Genomic DNA, 20,776 nt, shown 5'->3' on the forward strand with positions numbered 1-20,776 from the left:
ATATACTAGAGGTGGAACTTATATAAATGACTGAAGGCCTTGCAATAGCTCAAGGCCTATAAAAGGCCTTGCACAAAGCAAGGCTGGCCTTTCCTTTGCTGCCACTACTGCATCACAGATGTGAAACAGCAAGCAGTGGAGGGAGCCCTCATCCCACAGCTAACGCGAGAGGTCAAACAGTCACCCTTGCGCTGAGAGCAGTTGTGTTGGGCCATTGTGGGCTCCAGCAAGTTTCCAGAGGGCCAGAGGTTCATTGGAGACTGGGGTCTCCCTGAGGGCCACATTGGGAGTCCTCGAGGGCTGCAAGTGGCCCCAGGGCACCCCTGATCTAGATCAGCAGTTTCGAAACCATGGACCACTGTGTTAAGAAAAAGCTTTTGCCACACTGCACTTTACATTCTGCACTGCTGCTTGCCATCTTTCAAACCAATCATCTCAAAAAGTAGTACTGGGCAGCCACTTTCGCTGCCTGTCACCCCTGCAGGTTCTATGTCCCTTCCCGGGCAGTAGCGGCTGCCCAGTGCACCTTTCTGAAAAGATTGGCCTGAAAGGCCAATAGGCATCGGAGCAGAATGGAAAGCACATGTGGCAACGGGAAGGCTTTTTCTTAATGCCGGATTTGAGCCACAGTTTGAGCTGTGGATATGATATGGATGAGCTGAATCTTCGACAACACAGATGAGCAATCTCGCAGGGTGGGGTTGACTAATGGTCCACAGTACCTTTTTAAAGTGGCCCTTCAACAAAAGCTAGTGGCAGGCAAGGCAGATGGTGCTTGTCTACACTGAATACAAAAAGATTAACTTTTACTAAACAGCATTAATCTGTTGGCACTATTAGCATAGATTTATGTGCTGGTGCTATCCTTTCTCTCATTACAAAAGACACTGTTTACTTCTCCCAAATGTGCATGATGTGCTATTTATTAATAGTGGAAGTTCCTAAGACTCCCAAGCATGGATGCATTTATGTTGCGTATGTTAATGTGACTTTGTTTTCCCATTCATTTAGATGATTGTGTGCTGGAACCCAGGTGCTGATATATGTAGATGAAATAGTTTAAAACTTGAAGTTGGCCAGTACTATGTGATGGCTTGGTGAAAATGTTGTGGGGACCTTTGCTAGAACAGCAACTTGCTTTTTCTACTATCCTAAATGTAGATACCCACACATTTTAGTGCAAGTGATTTTTCAGAAAAGGTAACAGTGACTTTAAAGTGATTTCCTGCTATGCTACATAGGAGAGAGTTCTTGGAGTCTTTCTAGAAATGTAGCTTTCAAAACAGATATGTAGCTCTGGATATGTAGCTCAAAATCCTAGGTAGATAACTAACAGTGAAGACATTCAGGTCCATGCAAGGAAAAAAACACCATCAAATTTTGTATTTTTTTTTCTTTGTTTCATTATGTTCTGTGAAAACATTAAAAAAGTACAATTTCCTGAGTTGGTGTTGATGTGGACCTTATTTCATCCCATGTGCTTTCAGATGTTAATATAAGAACACAACTACAGTAGTCACCTTTTCATTTCCTTTTTGGAAGGTGATATGTGACTTCCCTGTTGTTCATATGCAAGGCTAGCTGCAGTAAGTAGACAAAACTAAGGGCCCAATCCTATCCAACTTTCCAGTGCCAATGCAGCTGCAGTGCAGCCCTGAGGTAAGGGAACAAATGTTCCCTGACCTTGAGGAGGCCTCCATGACTGTCCCTCCACAGTAGAATGCAGCACACATCCTGTAGGCATGGGTGGATCAGTTCTGGAAAGTTGAGTAGGACTGGGTCCTAAATTATGTTTCCTTTTAAACTGTTCAAACAGTTTCTTTTAAAACTTAGTACTCCAGAGGTAAATGGATATGCAAGATTAAATAAATGCTGTCTCCTAAAAAAAAAAAAAAATTCACACTTTCAATGTATGTGTACAAAATTGCCCTGAAGCTCACAGTAGAACCAACACTTTCCATTGCTCATGATGGAACTATGGTGTTCCTAAGAAGTTCTATGTACTGTTTCAAATGCACAATTATTTAGAAGTGCACCAAACATAGTAGGACCACACATAGGATCAAGTTATAAGGCTATGGCTTAAGGCCCAATCCTATCCAACTTTCCAGCACAGGTGCAGCCCCAAGGTAAGGGAACAAATGTTCCCATACCTTAAGGAGGCCTCTGACTACTGCCCCACCACAAGGTGCAGTGCATGCCCCATTGGCACAGCTGCACTGGCACTGGAAAATTGGATAGGATTGGGCCCTCAGTTGTCCTTTATTAGGAAGCAAGTGCAATTGAAATTAACGGCTAATTTCCAAGTAAACATGGCTGACCGTGTACTGTGTTTGCGAAGGGGAGTTGCCTAGGATGTGGATGGATACATGCTCTGCTAGCAGGTGCTGTTCTATTGTGTGCCAAATTGGATCAAATGGGTCTTTACGTAGGCCTTTCAACCAGTGTGATGTAGAAAAGTTAGATGGTAGGAAGTTCTGTTTTGAATTCTCAAGGTACTGCCTGTCATCAGGATATAGGATTCCAGTGATACAGTGCCCTTTGCTGCAGCCCTGTGATAACCGCAGAAAACGGAGGGGGTGTATGTAAACTCATGCTGTCTGACACTGGGAAAGACTGCCTTGTACATTTTGAGGTTTTCAAGCAGAGGCTGGATGACTACCTGTGAAGGATGCTGCAGTTGTCTGTGCTGCATAGGAGGTTGGACTAAGTGACCTTCAAACTCAACCCTATAAAGCAGTTCCCCATGAGTCTGCATTTAAATTTAGAATGGAACTACTAGTGTGAAATGCATGGCTTTCAGATTTCCAATGTGGGGAAAAACTCTCTTTCCAAACACACTCTGTGCCCCCCCCCCTTTCATGGTACTAGATGCCGGATGCCTCAGGGAGCACTCAAGACAAGAGACCTGCATCCTGGTGCCCTCCCTTGCATCTGGCATTCTGAGGTGGCCTCCTTCTAAAACCAGGGGGTTGCACAGACCCATCACAGCTTGTAACCTGTGATGGACCTTTCCTCAGGAAATCCGTCCAATCTGCTTTGAAAGGCATCTAGGCCAGATGCCATCACCACACCATGTGGCAGGGATTTCCACAGATTAATGACAGGCTGCGTAATGAAATATTTTCTATTCTTTTGTCTGTTCTAGACATGCTTCTTAAGATAGTGTTTCTATTCATGCACTGTTTTAATTTGCTTCTGGGAACCAGGGAGTAGTGTGCGTGTAATCCTCTTTTAAAGGCAACGGGGCCACATCCTGTGGCAAGGAGTTCCAGGGGTTAATGATACGTTGAGTAAAGAAATATTTTCTTTTGTCTGTTCTGGACGTGCATCTTAAGACAGCTCCTCTATACACACTCACACCTGTTTGTGTTGCTTCTGGGAACAGAGAAGTAAGAGTGTGTGTGGGTGTGTTTTACCTTTTAGAATGCGTGTTTTACTTTGTAGTGTATGTGTATTGTAGTGTTTTACCTTGTTTTGTGTGTGTGCTAACTTGTAGTGTGTGTATTTGTGTGTTCACATAGTGTTTTATCTTGTAGTGTGTGTGTTCACTTGTACTATTTTACCTTGTTTTGTGTGTTAACTTGTGTGTTAATTTGTACTGTTTTATCTTGTAGTGTGTTTTACATTTTTGTGCATGTTAACTTGTGTCTTTACTTGTAGTGTTTTACTTTTGTTTTTTGTGTGTTTTACCATGTTTTGTGTGTATATATGTGGGCGCTATCTTGTGTGTGTGTGTGTGTGTGTGTGTGTGTGTGTGTGTGTGTGTGTGTACGCGCATTTTACCTTGTAGTGTGTATGTGTGGGAGTGGGTGGGTGTTTTACCTTATTTTGTGTGTGTGTGTGTGTGTGTGTGACAGAGAGTGATCTTGTAGAGTGGGGAGTTTTTTACCTTTGTGTGTGTTGTAGTGTTTAACCTTGTGTTGTGTTGTGTATGTTAACTTGTAGTGTTTTACCTTGTAGTGTGCGTATTTGTGTGCAAGTGTGTTACCTTGTAGTGTGTGTTGTAGTGTGTGTATGTGTTAACTTGTAGCGTGTGTTCATGTGGGTGTCAGCCTGAAGCCACTGCAGGGCGCGCACCGTTAACCCCTGCTAACAGGTTAAGAGGCACTTTTTCAAGTGGGTGCTCCTCTTTTATTTAGCAGGGGGAGAGTAACTGTCCCACCTCACCCCAGCAGTGTCTGTTCTAGTGGCTGCCTGCTGGTGTGGCATCTTTTTAGACTGTGAGCCCTTTTGGGACAGGGAACCATTAGATATGTGATTTTCTCTGTAAACCGCTTTGTGAACTTTTTGTTGAAAAGCGGTATATAAATACTGTTGTTGTTGTTGTGTGCAGCGCAGCGCCGCCTCAGCCAGCGGCCACGCGCACCTGGAGCGCGGTGGGGGCGGGCGGGGCGCGGCTGCACCTGGGCACTGCTGCTCGCGGCGGGGCAGCCGGACGCGCCCGCGCCCTCGCGCTGTTTTGAACCCTCGTGCTCCCCGTAGCGACACACACACCCTTGAGGAGGAGGTGCTTAAAATGGCGGCCTGAGGGAAACTTTTGGGAAGCTCGAGCGGGGCGCGGTGAGTTCGCGGGTGGAGGGAAGTGGTGCTGGGGGGCCACCCCCCCAGGTGCCTGGTGAGCGTCCAGGCGCCTGATGAGCGCCTGGTGAGGGCGCTGAGGCGACGTGAACGGCGGGTGTGGCGCCCCCCCGCTGGCTGCAGCCCCCCCCTGCTGGGCAGCTTCCGCAGAGGCGGTTGCGCACCTCAGAGGCTCGTGCAGCTCCTTCAGCCCCCCCCCCCGCCTTTGGCTTCTCCGTCTCGAGCCCACAACTCCCCTCCTTGCTTGGTCCCACTGCGCATGCGCCGGTGCTGGTGCGAGACTTTTTAAAGGTGCCGTTGGAAAGGGGAGGCGGCGGGGTCGATGCGGGGAGGGCAGTTCGGTGAGCCAATCAGAAGACACGGATCCTCCTCCAATCAGCGCGCAGGAGGACAAATTCCAGGTTGCTGCTGCTGCAGCTGCATCATCCCTTGCCTCTTGCATCCTTGGCTTAGGATGCAGTGCTGCACGCTCTTCCTGGGAGTAAGCCTACTGAGCACAGTGGGGCTTCTTTCTGAGTAGGCCTTCATAGTTTTGCACTGTTATACCACCAAATGCTGCACATCTTTCCTGGGAGTAAGCCCCACTGAGCTCAGTGGGGCATACTTCTGAGTAGACATGCATGGGATTGCACCACCAAATGCCTCTTGCTGCACATTCTTCCTGGGAGTAAGCCCTACTGAGCACAGTGGGTCTTACTTCTGAGAAGGCATGCATAGCATTGCACTGTTATACCACCAAATGTGCACACTCTTTCCTGGGAGTAAGTCCCACTGAGTAGACATGCATAGGACTTCACTGTTATACCAACTAATGCCTATTGCTGCACAAGACATCATCCTCATCTCAGGTTTTTGTTTTTTTTAAAGTTTCAGAACTCTTGTTTAATTTATATGCAAATTTATGCAAATAGAGTTGCATGGTCAGTCAATCATATGAGTTTTAGTCAATTCCAATTATACAATTAATTGAACAGCCATGTAACTTTTTGCACGTCTATTCAAAAGTGAATCAGTGACTTAAGGGTCTTGGCTTTGGGTTTGCAGCCCAGCAGTGATGATGATGATACAGGTTGATTATTCCTTATCCCAGGGGTGTCAAACTCATGTCATAAAGCGGGCTGAATAGCATTCATGATGCCTGCTGAGGGTCGGAAGTGATTATGTCATTTGGCAGGAAGTGATGTCGTTAAACAGGTCAAAACCAGAAATAAGCACTCTGTGGGAACTCATTAACTGCAAATGACAGAAAACACAAATCTTGATCATATTTCAAGATATGGAAGCCCAATTATGGCACATTGGTGTGTCACAAATGATCTGCAGGTGTGCTGTGGAAATTTGAAGGAGGGTCATTTATTAGTAGGGCCACTGGGGGATGTGAGCCCCCTATTGGCAATGTAGTGTGCAAAATTTAGTGCTTGTCAGTGTGCCATGTGATGGAAAGGATTGAAGACAGCTGTGTTAAATAATTATAATTTCATTCCACTAGATTCCATTCTGTGTTCCATCTAGTGGCCGAATGCGGTATAGCGTCTATACCAGTGCATTTTGGGGCAACACTGGAGGAGCAAGAATCCTGGAAGTAGGTCTTTAAAGCTATTTTTCCACTGATTTGGTATCCACTGATTTTTATTTTCATCCACTGAGGATTCTGGAACAGAACCCCAATGGATAACAAGACACAACCTTCCTCTTGCTCTTTTCATCGTTACCCATATGGTGCCTGCTGGTCTCTGACTTTTTTCAACAGTGTCTGTACAGGTACACATTGCAGAACAGAGAATAGAACTTGTAGCCTGTACCCGCGATGTATGTGGGAATAAGCACAAGACATTCTAGTGTTCACACTATAGAAAGTTTAAAAAAAAAAATCTTGGACTAAAGTTCCTGAATTTCAGGTGCCCCCATAAGGGGCAATCTACCTGTAATCATAAAAAGCACTTGCAAATTGGGTTGTAGTTCCATGTCTGGTATTTTCAGGAATAACCACAATCTTTGTAATAAGTTACTCCTTATGTGATCAGAAATACTCTTTGAAGTTTAAAAGTGCTTCAGCCCCATGGGATAAGTTAACTTTACAAACCTGTCCACAGTTGCCTCAGATTAAGCCCTATTGGACACAGTGAAACTTGGGAGAAACGTGCATGGAATTGCTTTGTTACAGTACTGCCTGTTATTTTTTCAGGGAATGACACTTCTTTCATCATCTCTTATTTTAACAACCTCTTATTTTTTGCAAGAGATTAGAGACATAGCCAACCAAATCTAACCTATATCCTCCGAGGCTCTTTTGGTTATGGAAACAATACATAAGGAATAGAATCAGAAACAAGTTCTATCTTATCCCCAATAAATGGAGGTAAGCGTTGTTTCAGAGGGGCTTATAATCAGTGTTGCCCTGCTAGTGTAATTGTTCATTGTGAAATTAAATTAGAACTTAAATGAATAACACTGTTAATACACTGTTAGTAATGGAATAAACTTTATAGCACTTGTAAAAGCAAATACAAGGAAGACATTTCTTGTTACTAGAAGTCTACAGGTCTACTCCTGTAGACTCCTGTAGAATTCCTGTGTGCAGCAGTTGCCACATAGCGGCTGCATTTTTTAAATCTCTTGATCAGTATAAAATGCACTGATTAATAAGCTGGGTTTTAAAGTATTTTTTAATGCCAATACTTAAAAAACCTTTAAAGCTTGTAAAGTTAAAGCTTATTGGTACTTATAAAAGCTGCAGATGGCAAGCACCGTCTAAGTGACATCCTCCCTGCTCTCTCACATAAGAGGGAATGGCTCTTTCAAGCTAATGCTTATTGCTGCACAAGACATATATCATCATCATAATTGTTTTTTAAATCTGAGATTATTTCAAAACTAATTTATATGAAAATTTATACAAATGGGGTTTCATGGTCAGTCAGTCTTATGGGTTTTAGTCAATTCAGATTTGTACAATTAACTGACTACCCATGAAACTTGTTGCATGTCTGTTCAGAAGTCATTCCCACTGTGTCTGAAACAAAAGTCTCTTTCTCCAGAGCAAGAAAGCTACAGATGCACTCTGCTGTATCTACACTGATTTCAAAGGATTCAGGTTAACATTGTGTTTGTTTTTCCAGGACTTCAGTAACTTCTGGCTATTATCAATGAAGCAATACTGTGGGCGGCCACTTTTAAATCACCTTTCTTGGATGAAAGTTGTTTTCTGTGAAGCAGTTACAATCCTTTCTAGTCAGCTTACATGTGTAGATCACTGCGTTACTGTGTTAGCCACTGTCTCCATGCAGCAATGACGAGACTGGAAGAAGCAAACCGAGAAGCGAACATGCATTCCTCTATCCGATACCTGGGCTATTTAGCCAGAATTAATTTATTGGTTGCCATAGGCATGGGTCTTTATGTCAGGTGGGAGAAGACTGCAGATCCATTAATACTTGTCATCTTTATCCTGGGACTTTTTGTTCTTGGAATTGCCAGTATACTTTATTACTATTTTTCAATGGAAGCAGCAAATTTAAGTCTTTCTAATCTTTGGTTTGGATTTTTACTTGGCCTTCTCTGTTTTCGTGATAATTCTTTTTTTAAAAACGACGTGAAAGAAGAAGCAACCAAATATTTACTGCTTTCCTCAATAATTATAAGGATATTGTATGCTCTGGTGCAGAGGATATGTGGCTGCATCCTTCATAGACCTACTCTATTGACAACGGTTGAATTTCTGGAGCTGGTTGGATTTGCAATTGCCAGCACAACAATGCTAATACAAAAATCCATGAGTATTATCTTCTTGGTTGTGGCTTTGGGAATGCTGATTATTGACTTGCGGATGAAGTCTTTCCTGGCAATTCCTAATTTGGTGATCTTCGGAGTCCTTGCGTCTTTATTTTTTTTCCCATCTCTAGAGATACCCACCAATCCATTTGCCTTGGGGTGTTTTTTTAGCTGTTTAATAACAGACCCTGTTCTGGATGTTTATTTCAGTGGACTTTCAGTTACTGAACGGTGGAAACCTTATTTGTATCGTGGTAGAGTCTGTCGAAGATTTTCAGTCCTGTTCGTTGGGCTTATTGAATTCATTTTTTTAATTCTATCGGCCTTGAAATTAGGCGATCTCAAACTCTGGTATTTTGTGATACCAGGCTTTTCCATTTTTGGAATTTTCTGGATGATCTGCCACATAATTTTTCTCATAACTCTTTGGGGATTTCACACAAAATTAAACGATTGCCACAGAATCTGTTATACACACAGGGCAGATAACAACAGCCTAGACAGAGTCATGGCGTCTAAAGGAATGCGTCATTTTTGTTTAATTTCCGAGCAGCTTGTATTTTTCAGCCTTCTTGCAACAGCGGTTTTGGGTGCTGTATGTTGGCAGGTATGCCTTAGTACATGTTACATCTTCCTGTATTACCTGTAATATATGTGAGGAGGTATTATGTCTCCAACCAGATATGTAGTGTTTAGTCATTAACCGCAATAAATTATTTTCATTAGAGACTTTGGGCCAAGTGGGGGAGAGGCGGAATCAGCAGCGATGGTGCAAGCCAAATCCTATCCCCCATCCTGGCCCTGAAAATCCAACACAGGGCAGCTCAGACTTGTGCCAGCTATTTAGCAGTGGAGATCCAAGTTGCCTCATTTAGCAGATTGGGGCTTTACACAGGGTAAGGGGACAGATGTCCCCTTACCTCAAGGAGACCTCCAGCCTGCTCGATCAATGCATAGGATGCAGCATGGCCCCACTGCATTGCTGTTGGTTAGGACTGGGCTGCCCATCTAGATATATATCTTTCTCTGTATGCTTCTTGCAAGTCCTGCTATGTAAAGAGTAACATTGCCACTATCACATCAGTGTAAAGCCGGGGTGCCCAAGCCCCGGCCCTTGGGGGTTCCCAGTCAGGCCCTCGGGGAGCCCCCAGTCTCCAATGAACCTCTGGCACTCCAGAGACTTGCTGGAGCCCATGCTGGCCGGAGGCAACTGCTCTCAGCATGAGGACAACTGTTTGACCTCTCACCAGAGCTGTCTCACCTGACGAGGGCTCCCTCCACTACTTGCCATTTCACATCTGTGATGCAGCAGTGGTAGTGAAGGCCAGTGGCTGGCCTTGCTTTGTGCAAGCCCTTTTATATGCCTTGAGCTACTGCAAGACCTTCATTCATTCATATAAGTTCCATCTCTCATAAATTCATTTATGTAAGTTTATTCAAATTTTAAATGTAAATTAATTCTTTTTTTTCCCGGCCCCGGACACAGTGTCAGAGATGATGTAGCCCTCCTGCCAAAATGTTTGGACACCCCTGGTGTAAAGGATGGCAATAATCTTATTCAGTTTTGCGTTGTTTTGAAATGGCGCAATTTTTAATTTTTCTGCATTCCAGTTATGCTTCTAATGCAGGCTTTCACATAAACCTACAGAAATTACTGCCCTACAACAATTTTGACTGGATTATCTAAGCACATTAGGAAGAGATTGTTTCCTGAGGAATATTTTAAAATAAGGGATTTTAAATTTATTTTTAAAAACTACTATAATGTATAAAAAATGTCTCTTTGTAGAAATCCAATGGGATCTTCATGAGTGTGTTTCTGATTGTCTTGCCTCTTGAATCCATGGCTCATGGATTATTTCATGAACTGGGGAACTGTTTGGGAGGAACATGTGTTGGCTATGCAGTTGTGATTCCGACGAATTTTTGCAGGTATGATGTTCATAAATACCTTACAACGTAACTATTATGTAAGTTGTTAGAACTTTGGTTGTATATGTTGCCTTCTAGTTTTGCATGTGGAGGAACAGTCGTTAATGTAAGCTCCAAGCAGCAGTCTCAGGAGGTACATTCAGTTCCCACTAACCAAGGATTTGCTTCCCACAGATTTGATTATCTGTGGGGAGCAAGACTGCCACCTACACTCTGTATCTGCAGGCTGTTCTTTGTTATCCGCGGCATTCAGAAGGTCTCACAGCCATCATGAAGCTATTTGCAGGTGCCATTTAAAGGTCTCTTGCTGCATTTTGAAGGTCTGTACTGGCACTCTAAATGCAGCAGAGACCTTCAAAATTCTGCCCATGAATAGTGCTAGTGCCCTTTAAAATGGCCATGGGAAGCTTCAAAATGCCAACAGAGAAGCTATCCACACCATTTTGAAGCTTCCCACAGCCATTTTAAAGGGTTCCGCACTACTCATGGGTGCCAGTTTGAGAGTCTCCATTATCATCTGCTGGTAGGTTAGTTAGCTACAGATATCCTGCTGGCACCTGCTCCTAACCCCATTAATCTCATAGGATCAGTGACTTCCTCTCTGTGGATTTGGTATCCACTGGGGTTTCCAGGAACCTAACCCCAGCAGATATTAAGAACTGACTATATAATTCAGACACAAGCTCTTACCTTCTTAAGAACCAGGCCTTTACTCCAAACTGTTTATATTTAGCCCATAAGCCACAGAGACCTGCTTAACAGTTTTCACAGATGTGCTTCAGAAGTGTGTAACTGAACATTCAGTTTTCAAACCTAATAGGCAGTACAGTTCCAAAACAGTTCAAGATTCAACTTTGGGTACTGAACAAATTGTATCGCTAAGCAAGAAAAAGTTTCATTAATGGCAAAAATATTTAGATCGCAACATCTCCTTTTCCCTTTTCTAGTCCTGATGGCCAACCAACATTGCTTCCCCCTGAGCACGTACAAGAGCTCAATTTGAGATCAACTGGTATGCTTAATTCCATACAGCGGTTCTTTGCATATCACATGATTGAGACATATGGTTGTGACTACTCCACAAGTGGACTTGCTTTTGATACTCTTCATTCTAAGCTGAAATCCTTTCTGGAGCTTCGGACACCTGATGGCCCCAGACATGACACCTACGTTTTGTATTACAGCGGCCACTCTCACAGCACTGGAGAATGGGCACTTGCAGGTAATGGGCATGCCTCTTAATATGTTCCTTTTTGCTATTTATTCTGTTTTTGTAGCATCACAGCATAGTGATATTTCTATGATTAGGAGTTGACCTAGTATTAGTTTAACTGAATACTTCACATTTATGAATTATGAAGTGCGCATATTTGAATCCTTAATATTGTATTAATTAAAACTGTTCCTGTCACCTGGTTGGGAGGGCAAAGTTTTTTTTTAGCCTACCTACGTAACAGGAGAAAAATAAATAAATGTAGATCATTACTCAAAGTACTTATTTTTCATAAAGCATTTGAAGCATTCATTTTGAACAAATGTTGCCCTAAATCAGTGACTTTCAACCTTTTTTATGCTGCAACCCCAATAAGTGCATGCATTATGGGACTGGGAACCCACTGTCAATCTGCCACCCTCCTGGGACCCTGTTCTCCCACGCCTACCCCCGTCACTGCCCACTTCCCGTCCTGTAACACCCTCCCAGCACTGTTCACTGTAACTGTCTTATAAGAGAGTACCATGAAGCCTGGTACTAGTGACAGCTATTCTAGCACAATTGCCAAGAACCTGAGCAGGACTGGGACACCATTTCCTGGTACCTGAAAGGATACACCAATGCTTCCCCCTTTACCTGGCGGTGTTCTGTTTCAGTGGTCTTCAACCTTTTTCATTCCCATAAGTTGCTATGACTCCACAGTTGAGGCTTTGACCCCATTTGGGTCCTGACCCAAGGTTGAAGAACACTGCCCTAAATTATTTACTCAGAAATAGTTCCCACACAGTTTAGTCTGACTTGAGTTTCAAAGAAGTAAGCATAGGACAGTCTAAGAACAGAAGAAGAATGCTGCTGGGATCAGCCAAGTACCTATCTAGTCCAGCATCCTGTTTCCCACAGTGGCCAACCATTATTTCTCTTTGGAAAGGTGATTGTACAAGCTGTTTATTCGAAAGGTTCTTCTTTGTGCATTTGGAACAAATGAGTGTCTTGGGAGAACTTTCATCCATGTTCAGTATGCTGTGCTCACCTCCAAAGCCTGCTTAGTTCTGCTTTCCTGCCCTGCCTCTATCTTTGTTCTGCCACTCTGTATCTTCAAATAAAGCATCAAATTGACTGGAAAAGAGAAGTTGGGAGAAGCAACACCTCATTTCCCAAAAAGGAACAGAAAGATTTTTTGTTTGTTTGTTTTGAAACAGAGCAGTGGTTTTTCAGGTATTCTTTTTCCAGTCACTGCACCACTGTCTTTGAAAACAGTGATGCAGTGTCTTTGACAGTGAGCATTGACTCAGTGATGCAGTGACATTTGACAGTGAGTCTTTGACTCACTCAGCAGTGAGTGAGAAGACAGTGAAAACAGTGTCTTTGAGTGAGTGAGCGAGCGAAGGTGGTGGCGGTCACAGGCAAAATGGAACATTAGACTGGGACAAGTGGGCCTCTATCCCTTCCTCCAGTGCTGCTGCCAAAGATTATGGTAGCAGAGCTGGAATGAGGTTCTCCTAACTTCCCTTGCCTTACCTCCTGACTGGGGATCCAGCAATGTTGCCACCTCCTCCTTGCAGGGTGGAGAATGGGTCATGGTGCCACCTCTTCTGGTGAGGAAGGGGGAGATTCTACTGCCACTGCCTGGTCTTTCCTGGCTTTGGGGGGGGGGGGTTATCCTGCTGCTATTGTCTCTGCTCCTACCTCCTCTCCTGACCTGGGCAGGGATTGACCTGATTGAAGGTTGCAGGAGAAATGTGGGGGGAAAATCTTTTAAGCTGTGGGGGTGCACATTCACATATATGCATGCAGTATGAGAAAGGAGCAGCAGAATTATCCATGCTTTGAGTTGCAAATCACCTGGGGCCTCCCAGCCAAGCCAAGCTTATGTATGCAACACAATGTGAAGTATGTTCTTTGTTGTGCTTTCCTACTGCATCATTTGTGTGTTCCAGTGTTAGGCTGTTTTGTCATTGGCAGGTATATTTAACTAAATAGGGCTACACTGATGTAATTGAAGAATCTAATCTGGTGTCTATTAATACAGTTTTTAATAAGGGGAAAATGTGGAGAGCACAAGATTACTGCCACAATTTTCAGTAACACATATTGAAAAGCACTGCAGACTGCTGCCATTGTCTGAAAAGACTTTTGACATTCAAAATGATTCTGTTGAAAGTGTTAAATTGAAAGTGTTGACAAAAGAGGAGGAGAAGGTTCCCGGAGGGTGTCACCTGGAAAACTTGCATATAAGCACTTCAGAATATTTGCCTTGAAGAAAATAAGGCAGAGCCACAAGAAGGAATGGGACATTAGTCACTTATTGCTTTTTTATCACTTTGCTTCACTTGCATGATGGAAACTGTACTATTATAGATCTCATTCAAAACACAGGACTAACCAGAATATCAATCTGAAAACACAAGTACACATCATTACTCAGGTGGTGATTTTTTGTGACTGATTGGATTCTGTGTTCTAAGTGCCCAACATGCAAACTGTTACCAGTTTCTTCTACACTTCTGGCTGCTGGCCCCCACATTACAACATGTGTTGCTCTATAGCATTCCCCCATCTCCTTGCCGGGGGGGGGGGGGACTTGCAGCTGTAGGATGGGAGAACTGTGTGTATGTGTGTAGTTCTTTGGATTGTGCCATAATCTGCAATATCCTCTGAACTCTGGAGACAAGTAGAGGAGATGGCAACAGTGAACATTCAGTTAGTATTCCAGTATGGGGAGGGAATGATAGGCCCCTCTGTTTAGCATGGTGAAATTGGGCTGTAATAACATTTTTAAGGGAGGTTTACTGTGTTGGAGTTGTCTAATTATGTTATTTCATTGTTGGAAGGTTAGTAGTTTCACAGTGGTTCATAAAATAAACTGCTAAGTAGGCATACATAAACCATGAGTTTGGGAAGTCCTGTTTATTGACTGAATGTAGAAAGCAAGGTTTGGGCAGAAAAGCTTTGCCTGTATTATTGGAATGTCTGCTTAAGTGCTGCCTTAGAAAATATGCTTGCACAAGAGCATGTCCTCCTCAGAATTACAACAAGCTGGATGGATCAAATGTGGAAGTGGTGACACTGTTAAAATCACATTTTTTTCTCTCTTGTGAAGATACTGCTCACAGAGAAGACATTTTAGAAACAAAAATTTCCATATGCTTATCAGTCATTCAGAACCCAACCCTATCCAACTTTCCAGTACTGATGCGGCTGTGCCAACGGGATATGGGCTGCATCCTGTGGTTTCTGGACAGTCATGGAGGCCTCCATGACTTGGGTCTCTGCAAGCATTGGCACTGGAAAGTTGGATTAAAAGGGAATTGGACAAGTTTCTGGAGGAAAAATTCATTATGGGTTACAAGCCATAATGTTTATGTGCAACCTCCTGATTTTAGAAATGGGCTATGTCAGAATGCCAGTGCAAGGGAGGGCACCAGGATGAGGTCTCTTGTTATCTGTTTAAATGCTCCCTGGGGCATTTGGTGGGCCGTGGTGAGATACAGAAAGCTGGACTAGATGGGTCTATGGCCTGATCCAGTGGGGCTGTTCTTATGTTTTTATTATTGGGCCCTCAGTATCCTTAATTGAGCTCTGAAGTGCCATAGAAGAGATTACGGTACTCAAATTCTGCCAACCCAGAGGTTTAACAATTTTTTGTGGATCACAAGTCTTGAGCTCAAAGGGGAGCAGGTAGGGCTACTGTAGCTCGGTGGTAGGGCCCAGGTTCAATCTCTGTTATCTCTGGGTAGAGCAAGAGAAAAACCTGAAGAGCTAGTTTCAGTAACCCCAGCATTACTGAGTTAGTTCCACTAGTGACTAATTTCATTTAAGGTAGCATCATTTGTCAAAAATTGAAAAAAAAAATTGTTTCTTTTGTTTCCAATTAGTTAATTGAAATCCTAAACATTGTGACATGTTTGGCTGCCCTGGCACCTTGTGAAACATTTAAATAATAAAGTATCTACTCATTTATCTAGTAGTTTGACCATTGTTCCAGAGCCACAAAGGAGGTTATAGGGTTTTTTTCCCTTCCTTTTCCTGAGTCTTAAAAGAATTGGTGAAAGCCCTAGAGTAGTAGTTCTCAAACTATGGATCTGTGGCCCACCAGTGGGTCATGACCCAATTTTTGGTGCTTCATGAAACTGACAGGATAGATTAGGCTATGTGCATCAAGGGTTAAACAAGCTGCTATTTGGTGGGAGCACTGCTGCCCAAGCACCATTATAGCCATAGAAGCTTGAACAACTGATAAAGTGAAACTTTTTTCTGGTGGGTCCTAATGCTTAAAAAGTTCCATGAGGATAGCAGCATCAGTTCTGGTTATGCATAATGTTGCTTCTTTTAGAACTAAAATGGAAATTACAGCTACAATATGAAGGCTGAGAAGTAGTTGCCCATTTTAGTACATTGATCCTTGACCATTGGTATGCACTATAATCATTTGCAAGGGATTAAGAAGCTGTATAGGAGTTGCCTAAGGACCAGTTCAGCTGTTGCACAAAACTATGATTTAATCATTGCCTTTGGCTGACACATTTCCTCCTTCCCTTTGCACATGAGATGTTCTCAACTTCCATTTGTAGTTTAGAACAAGCCAGGATTTTCTGGGTTTGGATGTCAGTGAATCCTGGCTTCTTCAAAACTACAAACAGAAACTGAAACCTTCCTCCTCTTATATGGGAAAGGGAGGGGGGGAGGATGCAAACCTGAGGCTCACAGTCATTGCACTAACCCATGATTAAACCATATTTTTAATGTGATGTCTGAATGAGACCTTATGTGCTTTTTAAAGAGCATTGATTTAGAGAAACTTGTGCACAAAAATTGGTTGTATACAAAAATGTGCCAATCATGGTCAGCACTTATAACCCATGAAGATGGGATTTCTAGATTTTGCCCTACCAGCTGATGAGTGATTGATTACTGTCAGCTTGTGCTGTCCAGACTGCAGTTGCATGCACAGCCTCAATCTGAACATGAGAGCATTGTGGAAGTTCAGGGTGTTACAAAAATATCTTAACACCTAACTTGATGTCACCTGCCACACTCCATGACATTTCAGTTGGGGCAAAAATGATTTTTTAATACTACTGCTTGACTGGCCTAGACTATAATGTTTAATCTTCTTCAACAGTTGCATTTCTGGTTTCTCTACAGGTGGCGATGCATTACGGCTGGACACAATTCTAGAATGGTGGAGAGAGAAGAATGGCTCATTCTGTTCACGGCTTATTATCCTGTTGGACTGTGAGAACTCACAGCCTTGGGTTAAGGAAGTGAGGAAAGTCAGTGACCTGTACGTTGCAGTTCAGGGAGCAGAACTGGCCAAAGTGGTAGACATTGATGCAGCTGACCCTCCACACCTTGGTGACTTTACCAGAGAATGGGTTGAATACAACTGTAACCCTGACAGTGACATCCGATGGTCTGAAAAGGGGCGTACAGTGAAAGCCATCTATGGAGTGTCTAAAAGATGGAGTGACTATAGCTTACACTTGCCAACTGAAAGTGATGTTGCCAAACACTGGATGTTGTATTTCCCCCGCATCACCTACCCACTGGTTCATCTAGCAAACTGGTTCTGTGGTCTAAATCTCTTTTGGATCTGCAAGGCTTGTTTTAGGTGTTTGAAACGATTGAAAATGAGCTGGTTTCTTCCCACAGTATTGGACACAGGACAAGGCTTCAAACTCGTCAGATCTTAATTAAAAACCAAAGATGAGCAGAAGTGAGAGCTCTTAGAACTTTAAAATATGACTGACACCAGTTTTTTTATGTGTAACAGTTTATTCTATTTGAAGAAATTTTGCTACTTTTGTAGCTATATTCTCTGCACTCATTATCCTGAGCAACGGCAGTATTTGCAAAGGGTTAAAAACTTCACTAGAAAATGAGAAGCAGCACAGGTATAAATTAACTAAATTGTATTGTATCAAACTTCTTTATATGCCATTAAACACAACCATGCACTTCAGAGACCTGCTTGTTACAACAGACTTGCCTGTGGTCTAAATTGGCAAATTCTATGCCTTTTACTGATAGATTTCTGTCATATTGTGAACACGCTACAAGGCAGGTATATACACTTCAATTATATTTGTAAGCAAGAAAGATCTCTACATACAGATCACTGTATTATAGTTGTTTTTGATGGATTTCTAGGCCTTGTAAAATAGCAATGAATCAACATTAAAACCAAACCAGGAACGACGACAGATAAATAACTGCAAGGTTATTAGCACTCCAGTTTGTGTTTAAGTGAATAAAACCTTGGTAGCTTTCATTGACTCTTCCATGTGAATGAACTTATAACAGCAGCCTTACATCCTAATCCTGAATATGTCTATGTAGCAGTAAGTATCACTGATGTTTTGGAATTTCTTAATAGTCTCACAGCCACAGTGTTCAGCCTTGGAAATGAAAATACAATACAATTTATATAGGTGGCAATATCAGAGTATCATCCACAGTTTCTTGCTCCAGAGGAATGGAAACTGTGGATGCTGTCAATGTATTTAATGGTCCAGACGTAGGCAGGCTGTTGAATTCAGCTTTGTCAGTTCACTAGTTCTCAAATCCATGTTGTTCTCTTTAGGTACTATATTTGGATGACAGCACGGTGTTGAATTGTATTTCTCAACCCACTCTAAAGCAAGATATCAGGCAACCCAATCCTGTGCTGCCCAGCGCCAGTGCTCCAGCCCACCACTGGCCCTAGGTGTTGTAAAAGTACCGTAAGGCAGTCCAGCACTGGCAGTGAGCCCACTGTGCCTGCAAAGAGGCTAGTGCCAGTCAGCTCTGGGCCTTGGCACTGGAAGAACATCCCAAGGAGCGCTGGGCAGTATGTTTCCCCACCAGGTGGGGGGGGGCCTTTAGGGGTGGGGGAAGGCTTGGTGGAGGGAGGGCAGGCTGACGGGTGGATTGGGCCTGGAAGGGGGCTGATGGTAGCGCCAGAGATTCTCTGGATCCTATGTCCCCTTCCGAGCCAAGCCACCGAGCCAAGCCACCTGACACAGGTATCCTTGGTTCTATGCCAGCTCAAGGGCTGGCGCAGATCCGAGATGACCCATTAGGATCAGTTACGCTCAACACAAGGTAAGGGAACCTTAACCCGAGGAGACCTTTAGCACTTTCCCTGGCCCCACAGGATACAGCAGAGGCCATTTTGGTGCCGGTGTACTGCTGGATAGGGACAGGATTGGGCCCTTAATCTCTGTGAGGATAAAGATTAAAGCTAGTCAGAATAAAGATTTGTTTTTCCCTTTTTAAACTTCAGAATCTGACAATTCTTTTAACTTGCAGACCTGAGGAAAAGAGGGTCTAAACGGGCTGAAAAAGGTGCTCATCTGAAACAGAGACTTTATCAGTACTGTGACTGCCTTTTGAATATTTTCAACAGTTGGCTTTTTAGCTAGATGGTATATTATTTATTCACAAAAAGAAACTAAATGTTCACACACCCTTAGTATTCGTTTTTTCCAAACTGACAGATACAACCTGAACCAAAATCACTGTAAACAAGAATCTCTCCAGTTTGGTTTTCTTTGTTGTGGAAGTTTAATTGGCAAGGTTTTCTCTCCCCTATGTTAACTATTGTATTAAAGCACTGTATGATGAAAGCATACCAAGGCAAGGATGATTTTGGCTATCTATAAATTGTGCCATCCAAATCTTTATTTTTTAAATAGCAGCTTGTTTTCTAACTATAAGTTACCTGTGTTTCAGCTTTGAAAATTTCTGTTAAGCTCTGCAAATAAGTGTTCGCTATTTGATGCATTAACAACCATTCTCATATACAAACAAATTGCTCTGTTTTATAGAACATTTGTTTTAAGTAATCTAATGCTGCAGTTCAAGCCTCAGTTCATGATAGCCTCTCTAACCAAGATTTCTGTCCAACAGATCATGGCTTTCACAGATTCAGGAACTGATCTGTTAATTTCTTGCTTTGCATAGTTGCTTTAAAGAAATCCACTCCTCTGAAGCAAGTGTTTGTACAGAAATTGCTGTATAATCAGAGGGGCAAGTGAAATCAACTTCAGTTGCAGAATAAAAAGTGTTGTGGAACACACAGACGATGACAAGTGGGCTTTCCTTCATGTTGACTTAGACTGGAAGTCTCACCAAAAGTCAGGCCTGATATTCCCAAATGTGTTGGGTGCTCATTGGCTTGAAAGATACCAGAATTTGAGACTACAAAAATTGTGAGCAAAACAGTTAACGGCTCATCCCCAGTTGTGATGGTTTTTTTATTTAGACAAATAGACTCAAAGAATTCTGGTGCAGATTGAACCAAGATGTCATCTTTAATTCCAAATTATTCATTTTCAAGGACCTATATAACACAGAGCTGAATGGAGCAAAACAACTAGGTTGAAAGAGATTTTCTGATGAACTTCTTGGGTGAGCTTTTTGTAACATCACTTTAGAGTGAAGTGTTTCTGAGAAGAGATTATCTTGACTCTTTACATTTCATTTGGCCTCTTTTATACTCCTCATTTTGCTATAATGCTGATGCCTCCAAATCGCTTACATTTAATTGAAACAGATAGCAGTGTTCTCTGCAAAAGGAGTAAGCCATTTCCTTTATCTCCCAATTGCACTTTCATGTATTCTAATTTTTTTAGCTGTGTTTTGAAGCCTTGTCTCAACATTGCAGTGAATATTTCTACATTGTGTTTGCTCTGGGTTGTAAACTACTAAACTGGCTAACATAGGGCTAAACCTGAGTGTTTAAGGGGGTTTATTGCCAGCATTGGATAATGTCACTCTTGATAATTTTCCTTGTTACCATTCACAATTTTTTAAAATTAAACTTATTCTATAAAGGGATTATTTAAATACAAATGGCTGTTTTGTATGATCCTTCTCACATTTTTGTTTTTCATTCTTTTCTAATTGCTTTTTAAACATATCTTACATACAATTTAGCGTGCAATCCTAACCTGTGCTGGGACAGCCAAGCCGCAGTGGGATGGGAAGTGACTAGAGGTCACCTTGGGGTAAGGGGATCTTTTTCCCTTTTTCCCCTGTAGCACCACAGTGTGCCCTATTTGGCTACTCTGAGTTAAGCCAGTTTTTTAACTGGAGCAAATCCGAGCAGCCTGTGTAGGTCTCTGTGACCTAGGAGTGGGGGTTAGAATATGACATGTGTTGCCGCAGCCCCCTCCCAGGCTCGATCTTCCCCGTGTTCTGCTCTCCCTGAACCAAGAAACTCTCCACCCACAAAATGCCCTCCTTTCCACCATTTCCAACCCCCTGTGCCTCACAAACCTACCTTCCTCGACTGGG

The 20,776-nt window shown here is 42.8% G+C and overlaps 1 protein-coding gene across 4 annotated transcripts; it reads left to right on the forward strand.

Annotated features, from left to right (window-relative positions):
• The first annotated feature begins 4,492 nt into the window (after positions 1 to 4,492).
• TMEM168 (transmembrane protein 168) lies at positions 4,493 to 17,768 on the forward strand. 4 transcript variants are annotated; one of them, XM_066634185.1, is made up of 5 exons: positions 4,493 to 4,563; positions 7,701 to 8,959; positions 10,142 to 10,284; positions 11,232 to 11,506; positions 16,643 to 17,768. In XM_066634185.1, the coding sequence occupies exons 2-5, from the start codon at positions 7,823 to 7,825 to the stop codon at positions 17,188 to 17,190; spliced, it is 2,103 nt and encodes a 700-aa protein (XP_066490282.1). In that variant the 5' UTR covers positions 4,493 to 4,563; positions 7,701 to 7,822; the 3' UTR covers positions 17,191 to 17,768. The 4 variants fall into 4 exon arrangements, with proteins under 4 accessions (XP_066490282.1, XP_066490279.1, XP_066490280.1 ...); XM_066634182.1 differs by having other exon boundaries at positions 4,503 to 4,563; positions 6,071 to 8,959; XM_066634183.1 differs by lacking the exon at positions 4,493 to 4,563 and adding an exon at positions 4,586 to 6,940.
• The last annotated feature ends 3,008 nt before the right edge of the window (positions 17,769 to 20,776 follow it).

The sequence above is a fragment of the Tiliqua scincoides genome, chromosome 7 (genome assembly GCF_035046505.1).
Source record: "Tiliqua scincoides isolate rTilSci1 chromosome 7, rTilSci1.hap2, whole genome shotgun sequence".
NCBI lineage: Eukaryota > Metazoa > Chordata > Lepidosauria > Squamata > Scincidae > Tiliqua > Tiliqua scincoides.

Coding starts and splice junctions, on each gene's coding strand:
- TMEM168 (XM_066634185.1), top strand. CDS start 7,823: ATGTGTAGATCACTGCGTTACTGTGTTAGCCACTGTCTCCATGCAGCA. Junction 10,285..11,231: donor ATTCCGACGAATTTTTGCAG/GTATGATGTTCA, acceptor TCCCTTTTCTAG/TCCTGATGGCCAACCAACAT. Junction 11,507..16,642: donor TGGAGAATGGGCACTTGCAG/GTAATGGGCATG, acceptor GTTTCTCTACAG/GTGGCGATGCATTACGGCTG.